Source organism: Rattus norvegicus, chromosome 14 (genome assembly GCF_036323735.1).
Source record: "Rattus norvegicus strain BN/NHsdMcwi chromosome 14, GRCr8, whole genome shotgun sequence".
NCBI lineage: Eukaryota > Metazoa > Chordata > Mammalia > Rodentia > Muridae > Rattus > Rattus norvegicus.
Window position 1 is genome coordinate 32,227,419 of NC_086032.1, and position 18,916 is coordinate 32,246,334.

The 18,916-nt window shown below is 43.6% G+C and overlaps 1 protein-coding gene and 1 long non-coding RNA gene across 2 annotated transcripts in view; one reads left to right on the forward strand and one right to left on the reverse strand.

Moving 5' to 3' along the window:
* LOC120096594 (uncharacterized) overlaps positions 1-14,343 on the reverse strand; it is a 23,087-nt gene extending 8,744 nt beyond the window's left edge. Inside the window, exons 1-2 of the long non-coding RNA XR_005493222.2 lie at positions 9,369-14,343; positions 9,042-9,227 (exon numbers count right to left, since the gene is read on the reverse strand). This is a non-coding gene — a long non-coding RNA (uncharacterized LOC120096594). The remainder of the gene's footprint in view (positions 1-9,041; positions 9,228-9,368) is intronic.
* Pdcl2 (phosducin-like 2) overlaps positions 1,358-18,916 on the forward strand; it is a 20,692-nt gene continuing 3,133 nt past the window's right edge. Inside the window, exons 1-5 of the mRNA NM_001399023.1 lie at positions 1,358-1,494; positions 7,293-7,413; positions 7,934-8,024; positions 14,340-14,483; positions 15,639-15,847. Coding sequence (NP_001385952.1) covers positions 1,489-1,494; positions 7,293-7,413; positions 7,934-8,024; positions 14,340-14,483; positions 15,639-15,847 — 571 coding nt within the window. The 5' untranslated portion in view covers positions 1,358-1,488. The remainder of the gene's footprint in view (positions 1,495-7,292; positions 7,414-7,933; positions 8,025-14,339; positions 14,484-15,638; positions 15,848-18,916) is intronic.

Sequence of the window (18,916 nt, forward strand, 5' to 3'; positions counted from 1 at the left end):
AATATTTTGCCCCTCTCATGACCTTCTTTTGTCAAAATAAGAAAAGTTGAATATTATTAGGCAGCGGGGTCTCTTTAAAAAGTCCCGAAAGACAGACTGGAGAGACTGCTCTGCAGTTAAGAGCACTGACTGCTCTTCCAGAGGTCCTGAGTTCAATTCCCAGCAACCACATGGTGGCTCACAACCATCTGTAATGGGATCCAATGCCCTCTTCTGGTGTGTCTGAAGACAGCTACAGTGTACTCATATACATAAAATAAATAAATCTAAAAAAGAAAAAACTAGAAGAAAATCCAGAAAGACATGAATTGCTTGTGTATTTTAAGAATCTTCACACAAACACAGGGCAGTGTTTTCACGAACAGTGTCACACACGGGTAGAATCCGTACTAAATACTAACTGGTCACTGCAGATGAAGTGCTCCATGGCTGAACCCAAGTTTAAAATTGCGTTACTAAGTACATTTTTCCTCTTGTTTTAAAATCCTCTCCAGGATATCTCTGGGACCAGGTGCATAACCACTTACGTAGTAATTTCCCCACGATCTTAGTAAATACTTGCTACTAAAATCCTTTTCTTAACTTAAACACAGAAGAACCCTACTGTCTACTTCTCCTAAGCCAGAGCTCCTAAAGAGGGTGGGGTTTTTTCTTTTAGTGATTCTTGTTTTGTTGTGATTTTGTTTCTTTGAAACAGGTTCTTTGTAGCCGGGGCTGTCCTCTGCCCACCTGCTCCTTCCTCGGCCACCTGAGGTAGATCACAGGTGTGTGGTGGCAGCCCCTGAAGCTTATGGTCTTGAGAATCTGTTGGAAATTTTAGGTCCAAGCTCAGATGGGGGGGCGGGGCACACAATGTAATTTGAGGCCAGTGCTTAGATGCCCCTTAAAATTCTATCTCTAGCCAGGCAGTGGTGGTTCATGCCCTTAATCTCAACACTTGGGAAGGCAGAGGCAGGTGGATTTCTGTGAGTCACAGCCTGGTCAGCCTGGTCAGCCTGGTTTTCAAAGTACATTCCAGCACAGCCAGGGCTACACAAAGAAACCCTGTCTCAAAAAACCAAAAATAAATAAATAACCAAAGAAATAATAAATCCATCTCCAAACAGACGATGGGACCAACAGAGCACTCCTCTATAGTGCTCGCCCCCCCCCAAGGAATTTATTTTTTCTCTGTGAAAACTCGATTCAACCTTGCCGAATAGTCTTGGACACGGGTATAGTACAGGAGGATTGAATGGACCACAACAGAACACCATGTGACTAACAGGAGAGGCAGTGCTAAAGACAGATGCCCGGGGACCTGATGCCCAAGGGCTCACAGACCCAGGAACTAAGCCTCTGCGTTGCTTGGCAACTGAGCTACCGTTGCACATGCGCAGAGGTCCCGTTCGTGCTTGGCCTGTCCTTGGAGCGTTAGAGACCACTGGCCAGAGCTGGCTGGTTCCCTCTGCCAGCCTGGAGGAAGTTTGAGGGGCACAAGAGAACATCATGCAGGTGAGGGTCAGGCCATAGGGTGATCTTGGAGCCCTGAGCCGGGTAAGCCAGCTAGCTCTAAGCTGAGGGGTGTAAATGGTGTGGGTGGTCTGCAGAGGTAGGTTCTAACATTTGTTCTTGGTAGGTGCTATTTTGTGCGGCTCTGTTTAGTCTTGAGAGAATGCCGTTTTTTCGATATTCGTGAGTCTGATGTGAGGCTGAAAGAGACAGGTGTTCAGTATTGCCGTTTACCTCCCAGTCCTAGAAATCCAAATGCTGTGCAAAATTTTAATTACGAAAGAAGTACCATTGTCTCAGGGGGATTCAGTTATGTTCCTTTATGTCCTTTTAAAAGAAGGCACGGGAGGGTGTGCATTGCTGCGAGCTGGCTCAGTGGGTTAAGGTGTTTGCTGCCAAGCCTGATGACCTGAGTTCGATCCACGGCACCTACGAAGTGGAAAGTGAGAACCAACTCCTTACAGATGGTTGTAAATCACCATATAGGTGCTGGGAATTGAACTCGGGTTCTCTTTTAAGAGCACCGAGTGCCCATAACCAATGAGCCATCTTTCCAGCCCCTCGAGTTCTTTATAATAGTTTTAATTTAGAAAAATAAGAATCTCCTCCCTCGGTTCCTCCATTCCAACCTTTCTCACCCCCTTTTCTCCTTTTCTTAAAGTAAAATCCTCACTTTTGACATAAGAAATCGATTTCTCTTCCATGCTCCCTAGTGAAGTGAATCCGGTGTTTTGTTTTGTTTTGTTTTGTTCTGGTTGGTTGGTTGGTTGGTTTTCATGGGAACTTTTGGCGGTCGGGTAGATCCTACACTTCATTAAGCCATTTTAACCTCAGTTCACATGGGATTGGGTCCTTTGGCATTGGGCTGGTTTTTAGCAAGTGCATTTGAACAGCTAGCCCAGCTTTCCATCTGCTTTTCAGGAATTCCGCTGAAGCAGCGGGAAGCAGCAGCTCGCTGACCTCTCCTAGCCATTGTTGTTGTCGTTGTTCCTTGATTTAGTCAGCAGGCATTCCTTATGCTTTAAACACAGGTCTGTTCTATGAGAGTGTTTGCGAGAACGATAAAGACAGCACACAGTGTGGCAAAAATACCTTCGCCATTTGTGAAAATAGATTGTGGGCCCTATCTCTGCTAGATAACATTTCTTAATAATTCTGAAAGCATAGGTAGGGCGCCCTCGAACACTGTTATAATAGGTCACATTGAAATGAAGTCTAGATCAGTTTGAAAAGAGCAGTTGGGGAGTTTGAATACAGCTATAAGAATATACTCCCATGACTCCCAAGAAGAGTGCTTTAATAAGAAAAACCCAAGTCAGATGCAGTTCAGTGCATAAGGACGGCTCCTGGGTCAACAACACAGTCTCAGATGCAGCCGTCAAGACTGGGTTGGTTGGAGTGAAGGGGTAAAGTTGGCTATGATTCTAATTCTTTTCAGTAATCTCTTGTAAGGCATCCAACAGATCTAAAGGAAAGAAAGTACCAGGTGATTGTGAAATGCAGAAAGTGTTCTTAAAAAGTGATTGTTGGCTCAGTGGGTGAAGGTGCCTGCTACCTGGCCCCAATGATGCAAAGTCTTATGACCTGAGTTAGATCCCTGGGACCCATGTAAAGATAATGCCCTATGACCTCCACATGTCACGGCACATGTGATTCATCCCCCAAACCACAGACACACAGACACACAGACACACAGACACACAGACACACAGACACACAGACACACACACACACAGATCTATATATGTATATATCTATATATCTAAATCTATCTGTATATACATATTTATATATCTAATATGTGTATATATACACATATATTTAATATGTATATATATATATATATATATATATATATATACGAGAGAGAGAGAGAGAATAAAACTAAAATTTCAAGGAAAAAAAGATACTAGAATTTCTGGTAACAGTTGGCTAGGTCAATATATCCTTCTGAATAAAAATAAAAATGTCTAGAATGGGAACTATAGCAGATGCATCTAGAAGGTCATCTAAGAGAATCAAAGGGAACCCCTAGATGTGTCAGATGTGACCTAATATGAAGAAAAACTTACATCAGAATCAAGGGGAAAATGGAAAACCGTAGAACCTTAAGGTGCCTAGGACCTCAGAATAGGCAAGTCTGATACGACCGTAGGAGACCAGATGCTATCAGCCCAAACCTCTCCAGCATAAGAATTCTTTTGAGCTGGTACTACAAGAGAAGCTCTGAAAACAGAAATCATTCTTTTGAAAGGGGAATTGATGTCCCTAAAGAAATCTCCAGGTGTGGTATATTAGTCTTTGTGTGTGTGTAGCAGAAAGCTGGTTCTAATTCATAGTGAATGATGTCTGAAGAGGATACTGATATGGGCATGAACAAACTCCTCCCTGCTTTCTAGCCTCATCCTAGAAATCAACTCCCAGGACCCTCTCTTGTTTCAGCAGAAGACAGTATATAAACCTGGGTTTCAGCCCACCTTCTGAGATTCCCTCATTGCGATATTCATCTTAATAAAGTTCTGTTTTACGTGGTTGGGGATTTAGCTCAGTGGTAGAGCGCTTGCCTAGGAAGCACAAGGCCCTGGGTTCGGTCCCCAGCTCCGAAAAAAAGAACCAAAAAAAAAAAAAAAAGTTCTGTTTTACTACATTATATTCCAGAATTTGTGTCTCACCCTCAACACCTGTTTTGCACTCTCCAAACCCAGTTTTAGCATGCAAGATTTATACATTTGCAGTTTGGTCTTGGGTACAATTTGCAGAGTAAGTGAGAACTGAAATCTCTGATTTACCCAAGGATAGGACACAAGCAGGAGGTTGAAGTGAGACCTTTGTGTGCGGAATCCCAGGCAGGCTGTCCTGACAATTAGTGGTCAGGGATCAAACCTGCCCCTGAGGTAGTGTTAGTCCATGACAGCTTTCCCATGGACTTATAATAACATTTTGTGTTCAGTCTTTACAAATTCCCACCAATCAGTTTTCAAAAACAGCATGCAGAACCCAGCCAAAGGTATAGATCACCCAAAGAACCGGGCGGCAGTCATGAGCTGGCGAGGACAATGACTTACAGAGATTTCCAGTGTTGGGATGGACGGAAGCCAGCTATGAAACAAAAGTGCTCATTGTAATCCAAAAACGTCTACAGGAAGGAGTTGAAGAAAGACCATAAAATTTCTATAAAAACATTTCTACATGTTAACAATAAAAAACACTCCCATTTATCTTAATACCAAAGAGAATAGAATACAATGGTACAAACTGAAGACTTACGTGAACAAAAGTATAAACCAGGGCCAGAAACAAAGAAGACAGAAAAGTGAAGACACGGCCCTTAATACTGTAGATGGGGCACCCCTGTCACCTAGGTGTAATGCTTGGATTGGAAACAAATGCTTGCCTTCGTTAAGAGAAAAGGATGTAAATCAGCTCAAGGGGAGAGATGAGTTTGTTAATAACTTGGGACAAACCTGAAGTGATCTATGTTTCTCTGCCCAGCCCATAGAAATGTTTAAAGATGAAATAAAAGCTAAGGAATCTATATCTACATGGGGTCACCATAGTTGTCCTCCTGGGGGATGGGAAGCCCTGAAAGGATGTGGGATGGGTGTGCATGGCTGTGCTTTACTGTGCTGTACCGTGCATTTATAAATGCCTAAAATGCTTGTTTTTATAGTATGTATTTTTTTCAAGTAAAAAATACTTGATATTTGGGTCTGCTGGCTCATAAAGCCAACCTAGGTGTCTGAGTGAGACTTTATATTTAAAAAGAAAAGGGCTGCCAAAACCCCAAGACTAGACAGGCCACAGGCTTCGGGGAAAACCAAATACTCTTGTCTGGGGTGGAATGACACTAACACCATTCTGCTGCACTCAGATCAGAATCTTGCTCAGTTACCACTGAAGCTTCCTCCTGCAAGGGAGAGGGGGTCGATACAGAGACCCACAACCAGACCATGTGCGGAGACTGAGAGACCTGGAACACTCAGCCCTAAGTGGATTATCTTCAACAAATCTCTCCCTTCGGACCTCTGGGAAGGGGGTGGTGTGGAAGATACCAAGGAAACAGTGTCTTCCAGATGCAGCAGGACTGACACACATGTGAACTCAGAGCATGAGGTAGCATGCACAGGGCCTGCACAGGTCCAGGCCAGAAGGGGCCCCGGTGCTGAGGAGAGGAAGTGGAGAGGGTCACTCATCCCTAACCAAGAAGCTACCTTTAACTGACAACTACTTGCAAAGGACAATGTAGTTTTTTCCTTTGGGGGTCTCAGTGGGTATGTAAGACACATTTAAGGGCAGGCCTCATGCCCAGTAGTAGAAGGCAAACACAAAACACTCTGGAATTTCTGGAGAGGCTTTGTTTGGGCTTTTTTTTTTTTTTTTACTGCTCTTTTGCTAATGTATTATGGTTCCTGATTTTGTGTTTTATGGGTTTTATTCTCTGTGTGTGTGTGTGTGTGTGTGTGTGTGTGTGTGTGTGTGTGTGTGTGTGTGTCTGTGTGTCTGTGTATCTGTGTGTGTGTGTCTACCATTCTTTTTTCTTTTTTTATTATTATTCCAGTTTTGGTTTTGCCTGTGTTCTAAAGGTGTGGAGTTGGATGGGCCAAGAGAACCTGGGAGGATTCGAGGGAGAGGAAACAATGATCAGAATATATTGTATGAAAATAAATATCATTTTCAATTTAAAAATTAAAAAAGGAGGCTGGAGAGATTGCCTAGTGTTAAGAACACTTCCAGTTTTCCCACAGAGTGCTCACAACCACATGTGAATCCTGTTTCAGGGAGTCTAATGCCCTCTGCTTCTGTGGGCACAGCATGAGTGTGTGGTGCACATAGATTCACACACGTATACACACACGTGTATACACGCACGCACAGAAATCATAAATAAATAAATAAATCATAAATATCTTGAAGCCAAAACAACTAAAATCACTTTTGCACACTGCTCAGGCTCACAAGCTCTGGGCTGTGTTCCTCTGGGTTGAAAGTGAGATGCTGACTTGCTAGTCTCCTGTGACAGGCCACAACACCCGCCTCATTGAAAACATGGCGCTGCTGCCCATCAGACGTTAGTTCAAAATATCTGCCCCTAGGAGTCAAAGATACGCATATTGAAGGTAAAGCCATTGTTCAAGGCCAGTGTTTTCTTCTAAAGCTATGAAATTGAGAAAAGCTGGTAGGACCTTGATGTATACCATTCTTGACATTTTTAGTGTCTGAAAATCTCTAAACGTATATATTTCCAAAAGCAAGGAGAAGCAGAAATGTACACACTGGGGAATCACTAATTTCCTGGCTCACACAGGACTGTAAGCTGTAAGCTAAAATAAACCCTTTCCCAAATTCCTTGTGACTGTCATTGTGATTGCTGTCTCATCACAGCAACAGACCCTGACCAGAACGGCAAACACGTATGTATCTACGCCATGTGCATGCCGTGCCCGTGGAGCTCAGGACATTGGGCCCCCCACAAATGGAGTTTGGGATGATCGTGAGCCAACATTTTGGTGCTGGAAACCTAACTCAGGTCAGCAGGGTTGTGTGCTGAGTTAATGCCTTTACCAGATCAGCCGGCTGGCCATCCTCTTAGACGATCCTTTTACAGACGTCTCTGTCCGCTGAAGACAGACGTGCCCTGCTAATCACAGCACGCGGCCCCATTCTTAGTGGGAGAAGCAGGCTTGTTCCTGAAACCTCAGCTCCACAGACAGCTCTGTATGTGACGGGCCGATGCCTGTCAGTTTTATCAGCCCATTTTACACTGCACAACTATGCTAAAAGACTCTTTTTTGTGTGTGTAGGATCCAAATGAAGATACAGAATGGAATGAAATTTTAAGGAATTTTGGCATTCTTCCTCCAAAAGAAGAACCAAAAGATGAAATTGAAGAGATGGTGTTGCGCTTACAGGAGGAAGCAATGGGTACGTGGGGCTGCATGAAGGAGGCATGCACTGAAGGGAGTAAAATATACCTCATGAAACACAGGAGAGGGAATTAGATGCCATTTAATATTCATGCTGCCTGTCGATCAAAATGGCTGATTTGTATGTCGAAAGGCACATGTCCATTAATAAAAGTGCAGAGACAATGCTATGAAACCAGAGACGTTTGTCTACCTATTCTTCGAGTCACCTTTTTTTTGTTCATCTATATAGTATCTTAATCATTAGTCCTTTCACGCGTACTTGGGGAAAACCTAAATTTATGGGATCTAATTGATTTTCCCATCTACTCTTGCAAGTGTCCTGTCAGTTCTGTGAACTTTGAGGGAACAAACAAACAAACAAACAAACAAACAAAAAATGCTTCCATTACATTACAGTTTGGGTTGTAGTTTGGGAGTTTTTTGTTTGTTTATTTGCTTTGTTTTGTTTTCTAGATGTTGATTGTAAAGTAAAAATAATGTTTGTGCAGTTTGATCACCTAAGATTTCCATTTTAGTTAAGCCATATGAGAAGATGACACTTGCACAGCTGAAAGAAGCAGAAGACGAATTTGATGAAGAAGACATAAAAGCTATAGAAATATATAGGTATTTATACATATATTTATACATTTATATATATACAGTGTGGTGCTGTGGGGTCTTTACATGGGAACGTGGCTGACAGGCTTACAAAAATCTACTTAATGCCACAACGTGCTTTTCTCTTGCTGCTTTCACGATTCTGCCTTTTGACTCAGTTGTGTCAGCACGTGGGTATCTTTGGGTTTATCCTACTTGCAGTGTATCTGGTGTGTTGCATTTTGAACTTGCATCTTTCGTCACGTTAGGGAAGCTGTTAGCCAAGAGTTCTGAAAGCACTGTGAGTCTCTCTACGTGTCTGCTGCTTTGGGGCTCCCATAATACTAGGCTGACCTGCTGGACAGGGACCCGCAGGCCCTTTAGACAGTGTTCACTCTTCGTTCTCCTTTTAAGTCAGTGCTTCTGGGTTAATAATAGCAATAGTCCTTCCTCCCCTTTGATCTTCTGATTCTTTCTTTTGCCTGCTTACATTTGTGAAACCCTCCAGTGTGTTTTTCATTTTAGTAAATTTTCTTTAATTTCCCTAGAGGGTTGTTACCTGCGGCTCTTGTAGTATGAAATGTGTAGGAATTTTTTTTTTTCCCTCATGGGCTCAGATCTTTGAACATCTGGTCTCCATTTGGTGATTCTGTCTAGGGAAGTAGGCACAGCCTCGATGGGGAACTACCTCCCTGTGGGTGGGTTTTGAGAATTCATAGTCCTGTTTCTGGGGGGACTGTCTCTCTGCTTTGCCCTTGCAGCTGAGGATGTGAGTTCTCAGTTTGCTGCTCTGGCTGCCGTGCCTGGGTGCCATGATGCACTGTCAAGCCTCTGGAACCACGGGCCCAAACAAACCCTCTCTCTTATCACTGGCCTTGGTGCTACAATAGCTACAAGACACATGAACTTTGAAAATATCATAAGAATCAAATCAGAAAAAAAAAAGGCTGTATAAATAGAAAGGAAATTGTTGCGTATCAGCTCTTGGTACAAATAGGAGGGAACTGTAAATGAATACAGGGTTTATTTGTGTGGATCAAAAACCTGATTGAGACTGGAGAGGTGGCTCAGTGGTCTGGAACACTGGCTGATCTTTCAGAGGACCTGGGTTCCTAGCATTGCCCATGGAGGCTCACAGCCATCTCCAGTTTCACGGGATCTGACCCCTTCTTCTGTCTTCCATAGGCAGCAGGCAAACAAGTGGCGCACAGATACCTGTACGCAGAACATCTATATACACAAATAAAATAAAAATAAATTAAAAAATATTTGAGTTAAATCATGGTGATTGTTTTTCAACTGTTTTGGTTTTGCTTTTCCAGACAGGGTTTTTCTGCATAGCCCTGGTTGTCCTGGAACTCAGAGACCCACCTGCCTCCTCTTCCTCCTTCAAGCTCCTTCACTTTTTGATCCATGTCCTGCAGCTCCCTTGGGCGGCTCTTTCCCAGGCAGTGACTGTGGCCTGGACACTTTGCTACATCAGAATTTAGAACACTGTACCTCAGAATTCCATGGGAGTCAGGGATCTGTGTGGACACTGCCCAGGACACCTGAGGACTGAGTACCAGAAACAGATACGGCACGCTCACTCCTCTCTCGTTGGTTGCAATCTAGTCTCCCAAGGAGGCTTGCAAGAGTAGTCTTCCTGCAAGCTGCAAAGAGGAATCCAGAATGATACGTAGGTTCTAACAGAGCCGAGGGGTAAGATAAAGAGGTGACAAATAACTTAGTCTACAAATTAGGGACATCAGTGCCACTGGGTAGATAGCTGGCTGTGAAATAGCAAGTGAATTCATTAAACCCAAGGTTCCTACAACTAAAAGGGGAAAAAATCTAGACTCGCCAGTGAACAGATCTGCAGCATACTTTGGTGGTAAATACACTAAAGTGTCTTCTTTGACATAGCTTCTTCCTCTTTCTCATGATGCAAGTTACAGTGGCCCAGGAGCTAGAAGCTAAAGCAGCAAGGGTAACATGTGTTTGAGCTCAGCGCTATAGTAAATGGAGAGCAATAAATAAATAAACCTAAAGCTTATTTAAGTGGACCTAGAATGTGTGTCATAACACTGGAGCCATTGCTCTGGCTTCGGTTTCTCATCCTCCCGTCGTTGCTAGGGAGCCTGATTCCTGGTGCCAGCAGTTGTCATTGTGCCTCTGAGTCTCAGAGTAATATGATACTTGGGCCAACAGTTGGAATCTAGATTCCCCAGTTTCTGGATTGCAGCAGAGAAAGCCTTGGCAGACCAGTTTTGCAGTGTTGTTCAGGGAGTCATTCCTGGTTGGCCAGCCTAAGGCCTCCTCCTCCTCAGAAAGTTTGCAAAGTGCTTAATTTCCCAGGTTAAGTTCCTTTCTGCCTCAATAGCTAGAGGGCTTTCTGTCTGTGTAGAGAATCACAATTGCTTTGATTGTTCAGTGCAAAATGCAGGCCACAGAACAGCTTCCTCTTTCTGATGGCAGGCCTAACGCCCATGTGTTAACCTTTCCAGTGAAATAGCAAGGGAAGATGAGGGGGAGGGAGAGGTTGACAGTTGTACCAATAAGAAGGGACCTAGCTGCAGACCTATTGTTATTCTCCTTGGGTTTCATAGTGTTTGACTTCATTGTTACGCAAAGTGACTTTTCAACCGGCTGCTTCTAACATGCAAAATGAGGCCACCGTGTTCTGAAGCTGGCTCGGGAGGCTTTGTTTGCTTTAATACTAGTGTGATCGGGACGTGATTGCCACCGAAGTTACCATTCTCCTGAGGAAGGGCCGCACCTCGGCACATGGGGCCACAAAGGAAGCACCTGAATAGGTCAGGATCAAAAGCCTCAAGAAAATCCCTGACACAGCCTCTGCTGTGCTTCCTTGTGGGAATGGACACGCAAGGCAGTAGTGGGCAGGCTTATGATTGGCCAGTTGAATCATTTAGCTGGGTTCTGCGTGGTCCTGGGTTCTAGGATGACTAGGGCAGGGAGCCTTATATGAAAAAAACAAAACAACAACCACAGAAAGAACAGATTGACACCAGGCATGGTGGCACGTGCCCAAAGACACTTGTGAGGCTAAGGTAGAAGGATTAGCTGAGCCAGGGAGTCTGAGACCAGTCCCAGCAACATAGCCAGACCTTGCCTCAAAAAATCAGAGAAAATAAAAGGCAACCGAGGACGTGCTCTCAGAGCTGGCTAGCTGTCTGGCATTTGAAGGAGGTGTTGTCTGGCAAGTGTTTGTTCTTTCTCTTGGAGCCAGCTAGTTCTGAGCGAGTATTCCCCGAAGGATTAGCGAAGTTCTAGATTCCAGAACATCAAGAATGCAGAAAACGAGGGCCAGTGGAATGGCCCAGTGGGTACTTGCAGCCAATCCCCATGGAGGTGTTTATAAAAGATAAAGGGAGGATTCATCCCCGGTTTGGGCACCAATGTTGTGTTAATAAAAGGATAAAGAGGGGGGGATTATGTTCTATGGGGGTCTGGGAGAAGGGGGTACAGCAGCAGGCCCATGCTGAGGTATTCTTTCCCACTGAGGGACCAGCCACAGGACCTATAGTATAGAATAGAGTTTATTCAGGGAATGGGGAGGGGACTGAAGAGAGTAGTAGGGGCACAGGGGGAAAGAGAAAGAGAGAGAGAGAGAGAGAGAGAGAGAGAGAGAGAGAGAGAGAGAGAGAAGAGTACAGGCTGGCCGTGGGCAGGTGGTGAGAAGTGGGGAAGGGAATAGAGGGAGAGAGGGGACAGAGAGGGGGAGGGGGAGGGGAGGAGGCTAGCAGGCTCCTTTATAGTGTCAGTCATACCTAGGTTGCCAGGTAACTGTGGGGGTGGAGCTTAGACAGAATGCTAGCATCCATGCCTCCAGTTTGTTCCCTGAAACCCGTCTGCTGGAAGGAGAGGACCAACTCCTGCAAGATAGTGTCTGAGCTCCACACATGTGCAATGGCATGCACAGGTATGCGCATGCACACGTACATAGGCACACACATACATATATACATATACTAAAATGTAACCATTTCTAAAAGAATACAGAAAATAAGATGGCGTTATAAACAGAAACATGAGGAAGTGCCCTTAGCAAACTGAAACATAGGAACCTATAGGTGTGTTGTAGCTACTCGCGTTTACTTAATAAACCAAGCATGGCTTAATCATCAAACTATGCAGACTTTGAGAGTTATGGACCAGGGTTTAACATTCCATGTGAATGAATAAATAATAAACATTTATCAGCCCCACCTGGCACACACTGCTGAGAAGTCACCACATTCCGTCTCTTCCTGCCGTGACAACACCTCACAGAGGCAACCCAAGGAAAGAAAGGTTGGTTTTGGTCTATTGGCTGAGGGCACAGTCCGACATGGTAGTCACATCATGGCTGCAGGAACTGGAGGAGGTGGAGATGAACATGGCAGCTCAGCTCGCTCCCTCCTCCTTAGACGGCCCCGGCCCCTGCCCATGGAACAGTGCCTGCTACATTCAGGACTGACCTTCCCTCCTTCCTCAGCCCTTTCTGGAAATGCCACCCTCTCCCAGCATATGCAGGGTGGCTCCTACTGCAGTCGGGTTGATGGTGAAGATCTCCTGTTACATCACTTAATACCCAGTGGTCCCATGTGACGGGGTATTAGTGGGTTTTGTCATGCAAAGATAAAGAAAATAGAATCTGAAGGTAAATAAGTTGCCCACTGCTGGAGCGGACATTTAAACCCTGTTTAGTCTGATGGTAGAGGTCAGGTTCCTAGCATTTAAACCCTGTTTAATCTGATGGTAGAGGTCAGATTCTTAAACATCTCCTTGCTGCCACTACCTGTAATTAATTTATTTTAATAATGTCCACAAAGGCTTTGGGCTACATAACAGCCTGCTATTTTATAGGCATATAACTGGGGGTAATAGTACTGACTTCATCAATGTTTGTAAGGACTAAATTAGTTAGCGCACTTAAAGTCGTGCCTGACAATGCCACAAGCCTCAACAGTATACTGTTACTCAGAGTGTTTAGTCACTGATAAAAAAACTTTTTGGTACACAAGAATTTGCAGCAGGCGGGGAGATGGATCAGAGGTTGTGAGCACTGGCTGTTTCTCCAGAGGACTCAAGCATAGCTCCTGGCACCCACATGATGGCTGCTTACAAACATCTGTAATTCCAGCTCTTGGGGATCTAATGCACCCTTTTGGCCTTTGCAAGCATGGATGCAGTGCACAGACATACATGCAGGCAAAATACTCATGCACATAATACAAATAAATAATTTTGTTAAAAAAAAAAAAGGAAAGAAAGGAAAGGAAAGAAAAAGAAAAAAAGAAAAGAAAAATAATTTGCGGGCCCAATACCTAAATGACCTACTGTTGTGCGACAGAACTTGTCCTGGAGAGGTAGGAAACATGTCTACTCACCCCAGATGGAAAACCCACAGTAGAAGAAAGTGCCAGAGTCCAACAGTGAACCAATGAGTTTCACTGGGGCTACTCACAGGAGCAGAAGTGACTCAAAGACAGTTGCATCACCAATGGACACCCCCCCCCCATGGGTTCAGCTCACAAAGCTGGGAGCCCAGAGCACATTGCACGGCCTGCAGGCAGCTCAGCAGGGTCACGAGTCTCTTCTCCCATGTCCATCAATTGATCTAAACCTCTTCCAGGCAACTGGTCTGGTCTGAGGGTCTTCTTTGAGGCATTGCTTGTCTGAGAGTCTTCCTTGCAGTGTTTACTACTTACACTGGCAGGGAGGAGCCTAGTGAATCTAGTCAATTTCAGGGACTTCCTGAAAGCTATTTTTGAGTTTTTTACCTTCTTGCTTAAGGAGTTTCTCTGCAGGTTGGAATGTTTCAATCTCCAGAAATCTGTTACACAACACCTAGTCTTAAGTAAAAATAATTTCAAAGTCAGTAGTAAAGTTCTTACCATCGCCATACATACATTAGTGCCAATTCTCATACAAAAAGAGGAATGGATTTCTACGCTCCTTAGGGGTCAGTCAGTCATTCACAGTGTTGATATGTATGGGGATCACATTCATTACTCTAAATTATTACTGGATATTGATTGACCATAAAAAACACTTTGGGGATGAGAGATTGTTCAGTTGTTATGAATGCTTACTAACGTTGCAGAGGACCTGGGTTCAGTTCCTGGAGCCCCCATCAGATGGCTCATAACTGACTATAACTCCAATACAAGGGAATCAGGGGCCCCTTGGCCTCCTTAAGCACATGCAAGCACCTGGAACACAAACTCACAGACAGACAGACAGACAGACAGACAGACAGACAGACACACACACACACACACACACACATACTCGGAGAGAGAGAGGGAGGGAGAGAATAAAATAAAAGAATGTAATATTTGTGTAATTTTTTTGTAGAGAAAAGCGGTTACAGGAATGGAAAGCACTCACGAAGAAACAAAAATTTGGGGAATTGAGAGAAATTTCTGGAAATCAGTATGTAAATGAAGTCACAAATGCAGAAAAAGACTTGTGGGTTATAATTCATCTATACAGATCAAGGTAATCATACAATACTTCAGAATGCTGGTGTTGTGATTCTTTCAAAACACTCCTAGCTTTAAGGTCTGTGATGACTATGATGAGGAATATTTAAGAAAGAGAAACATGTATTCACATGAATACATTATAGAATTTTTATCTTTAGGGATTGAATTAAGTATGCTAAAATATTTTCATTTCTAATCTATAGAATGTTACATTTGTAAGAAAAATTATCACTGTTTGGCAATTAAGATCTATATCTGTCCTCTCCTTCCCTGCTTATCTGTGCTCAAACTTGGCCAAGCATGGTCTTGAATTCATGACCCTCCTTCCACTGGCCGGAGTTGGAGACTAGTGAGCGGCATCAGATGTGTTTTACGGTGTACTGGGGATCAACCCCTGGGTGTCCTGCTTGTTAGGCAAGTCTTCGGAGAAGGGAAAGTGAGAGTCCAGGAGAGACAAGCAAACTAAAGCCAAGGGGTGTGGAAGAAAGTGAAGGTGTATGTTTGGGGGTGGGTGGGCGGGGTCAGCTCTGACCTCATCTGCTCAAGCTCATCCTGATAGACTAGGAGTGGGTTGGAGGGTGGGTGGGTTCTGTGATGAATGAAGCAGGGAGCACTGGAAGGTTGGGATCCTGCTTTCAGTCAGTTTTAAATTTTAGATGAGAAATTACTCTGGGCACTGGGATTCAGGAAGTGGAAGACTGTGGTGAAATGATCAATTAGTGTAAGGGGAGTCAAAGAAGTGTGAAATGAAGAACTCTGGATATGAGCACCTGGGACATTAGCCCAGTCAGTGACAAGTGTCAGATCCTTGCACTCCAGCCTAGGCCTGACCCAGACTCCCTACACACATCATAGTTTTTCTTTGTGTTTCTATGGTCTTTCATCTAGGAACTGGCTCAAAGTGATGCTAAGTGGAATACAGTTTACCAAATTAGGTACCAGACTCCCATGGTACTAGCATCATTCCCAGACAGTAGTGGAATTTCCAACAAAAATCAGAGGACTCTAATACAGAACATCTTTGTTAAAGGTCACAGCACAGGACATAAATATGCTTTTACATAAAAAGTAAAGATCTATATTGTGCAAAAAAAGAGATTTTATTAATTTTACTAGCCTAAGAACAGTGGTCTGTGTTTGAAGTATACTGTGTATATTCTCTCTTTAGTGTCCCAATGTGTTTGGTGGTTAACCAGCATCTGAGTGTCCTAGCAAGAAAGTTTCCAGAAACCAAATTTGTTAAAGCCATCGTGAATAGCTGCATTGAACACTACCATGACAACTGTTTACCAACAATTTTTGTTTATAAAAATGGTCAGATAGAAGGCAAATTCATTGGAGTTATAGAATGTGGAGGGATAAATCTCAAGCTAGAAGGTAATGATGTCTGTTTCTAAATGTTTACAAAACTAACGAGTGAAAACTTCTCTAGATGAACAAGTATGAAAGTTTATTTTTTTGAAATTAAGTTTTCCCCCTTAATTTTCTTCTCTTCTTAAGATTTGAACAATCATTTTAGTGTGTATGAGTTTGTGTGCCTAGTGTGTTTGTGTCCCTGTGTCAATGTGCATGTGCGGTGCCCAGGGAAGCCAGAAACAGGTGCCACAGTCCCTGAAACTAGAGTTACAGCCACCCATGACCTGCCATGTGGGTGCTGGGATCTGTCTCTCCAGCCATTTCTCCAGCCCCCATTCAATTCCCTTGTTAATTCTCTCCACAGCAGCTGTCCTCTTGTCATTTATATCATAGCACCTTTCTCTTAAAATTCCTAATGTCTAAAATAACTTTAAAGTGTAAATCATCAGGTGTAGAATCCAGTCCATCTCTGTAACGCTTTGGCAGTTCTGTATAATGCCTGCTTTAGCCAGGCTGGGCTCAGTCCCTACAGACCCCAGACAGCCCTCTGTGCTCACACTGTCTGGAATAGTCCTTCCTTGTACCTACATCCCTTATCTTTACTTATCCTCCTGGTCTAATCCCTAGCCCCCAGGGCCTCCTCACTTGCATTTACCCCGACCTCCACATACTCCTGGACTCTTCCTCTTCTCTGTGCACTTTCTGCCCTGCGCATTCTCCATGGCACCCTGCTTTGTTGATTGATAACTCCCCATGAGTCTTCATCTCTGGAACAGGTGAGGAAAAACAGTCTTCTTTCTATTACTTTCTTTCTTATAGCATATAGCATAGGACTCTTTTTAAACCTTTTTTCCTCCTGAAGTTATCCCTTTGTCTTTTGGATGCCTGGATACCATTTTAACCTACTTCATGAAGCTGAAGCATTCATATCGTGTGTTGCTGTCACTTTCATCCATCTCTACAGTTCTTAGCATCTTGTATAATGAAACTCTAGACACATTAAACAGGAACCTTCCCTCCTTGTCTGAGGGTTTTACTACTGTGAACAGACACCATGGCCAAGACAACTCTTAGAAAGGACAATATTTAATTGGGGCTGGCTTACAGGTTCAGAGGTTCAGTCCATTATCACCAAGGCAGGAGCATGGCTGCATCTTGGCAGGCATGGTGCAGGAGGAGCTGAGAGTTCTACATCTTCATCTGAAGGCCGCTAGAAGACTGACTTCCAGGCAGCCAGGATGAGGGTCTTCAAAGCCCATCCCCATAGTGACACACTTCTTCCAAGGCCACACCTACTCCAACAAGGCCACACCTCCACTATTTAGCCAAACATATTCAAACCACCACACTCCCATCCCTGGAAGCTACCAATCTACTTTTTGTCTTTAGAAAGCTGATGACCTAAGACACATCATAGAAGTAGAACAACACTGGGGCTTTTCCCCTTCGTGCCTGTTTATAAGCATCGCTCAACACAGTGGTCAAGGCTCATCCCTTCCAATTAGGTCGGAACAGTGTCCCAGTGTCTGCATAGGTATACATCCTTCATCGATGGGTGAACATCTTGATTGTTATGAATAATGCTGCTAAAAATGGATGTACAGATTATCTATTCAATAATTTTGGAAATAAACCCAAAATTCTATTGCTTGGTCATATGATCATTCTATATTTATGTTTTGAGGGGCTGAATCATTTTCTTTTCTTTTTTTTTTTTTGAGCTGGGGACCGAACCCAGGGCCTTGCACTTGCTAGGCAAGTGCTCTACCGCTGAGCTAAATCCCCAACCCCCTGAATCATTTTCTTACTCTTTAGCCATAATATACACATGAATATACATATATGTATTTTAGCACTCAAACTAATACACACGCACACAGACACACAACACATATACACATGTATACACATAGAAATGTAAGGAGTGTTTATATTACACATTTGAAACTATTCAGTAAATGGCAGTATATCATCCTGAAACATATTTAAACCTCAATGATAGTTTTCTAAACTTCTTTCTTCATGTCTTAATAACTTTAAATTGTATCCTTCTCTCATTAAGTACACTTTTTGTGTTTGTCGTTCCCTTTCTGAGAGGATGTGACCTGATCTTAGTTTTCTTTTTTTGGAGCTGGGAACCGAACCCAGGGCTTGCTAGGCAAGCGCTCTACCGCTGAGCTAAATCCCCAACCCCTAATCTTAGTTTTCTAATGACCGTTCTTCTTGACCATCCTTGTGCCCAGAAGTAAAAAAAAAATCTTTTTGGAGTTTTCACTTTTTTTTATAGATTTATTCATTTATTATATATATATACACTGCAGCTGTCTTCAGACACACCAGAAGAAGGCATGGATCCCATTACAGATGGTTGTGAGCCACCATGTGGTTACTGGGAACTGAACTCAGGACCTCTGGAAGAGCAGTCAGTGCTCTTAACTGCTGAGCCATCTCTCCAGCCCGATTTTTCACTTTTTAACTGTACTAGGAAGGTGTCTGCGATAGTGTTAACTGTCTACTTGATAAAAGTTAGTACCAGCTGAGAGCCGGACTTTGGGAATGTCTCAGAGGGACTTGCTTATTATGTCAGTTGGGAGGTGCTACTGTTCCCGGGGCAGAGGATGCTGGAGTGTGTCCGAGTGAGAAAGCCAGCTGAACGCATGTACTCACTGCTCTCCCCTAAGTGCACACACAATGGACTCTAGCCTGGAACTGTGAACCCAGGAGACCCTTTCTCCCTTACGTTTCTTCTACCAGAGTATTTTATCACAGCAACAGGGAAAGAAGCAGAGGCTTTACCAATGAGAGTACTGACGTCTCCCCTTACTGGCTCTGTATGCGACTTTCCACATATCAGATCTTAAAATTGTTTTGCTGGCATGATTTGGTCAAGCTGGAGGATATATGGTGTTGGGTTTTGGCAATATTGAGGATTGACCCCAGGGCCATGAGCATACTAGACAAGTGTTCTACCTCTGAGTTATAATGTCAGTGCTACAAAAATAGCCTGTGCCGTTTAAATTTGGAATAGTAGTGGAGTGAAGCGTTCTTTAGTAGGTCATTTGTTCATGCTTTGTCTTTTTGTTGAGTGAC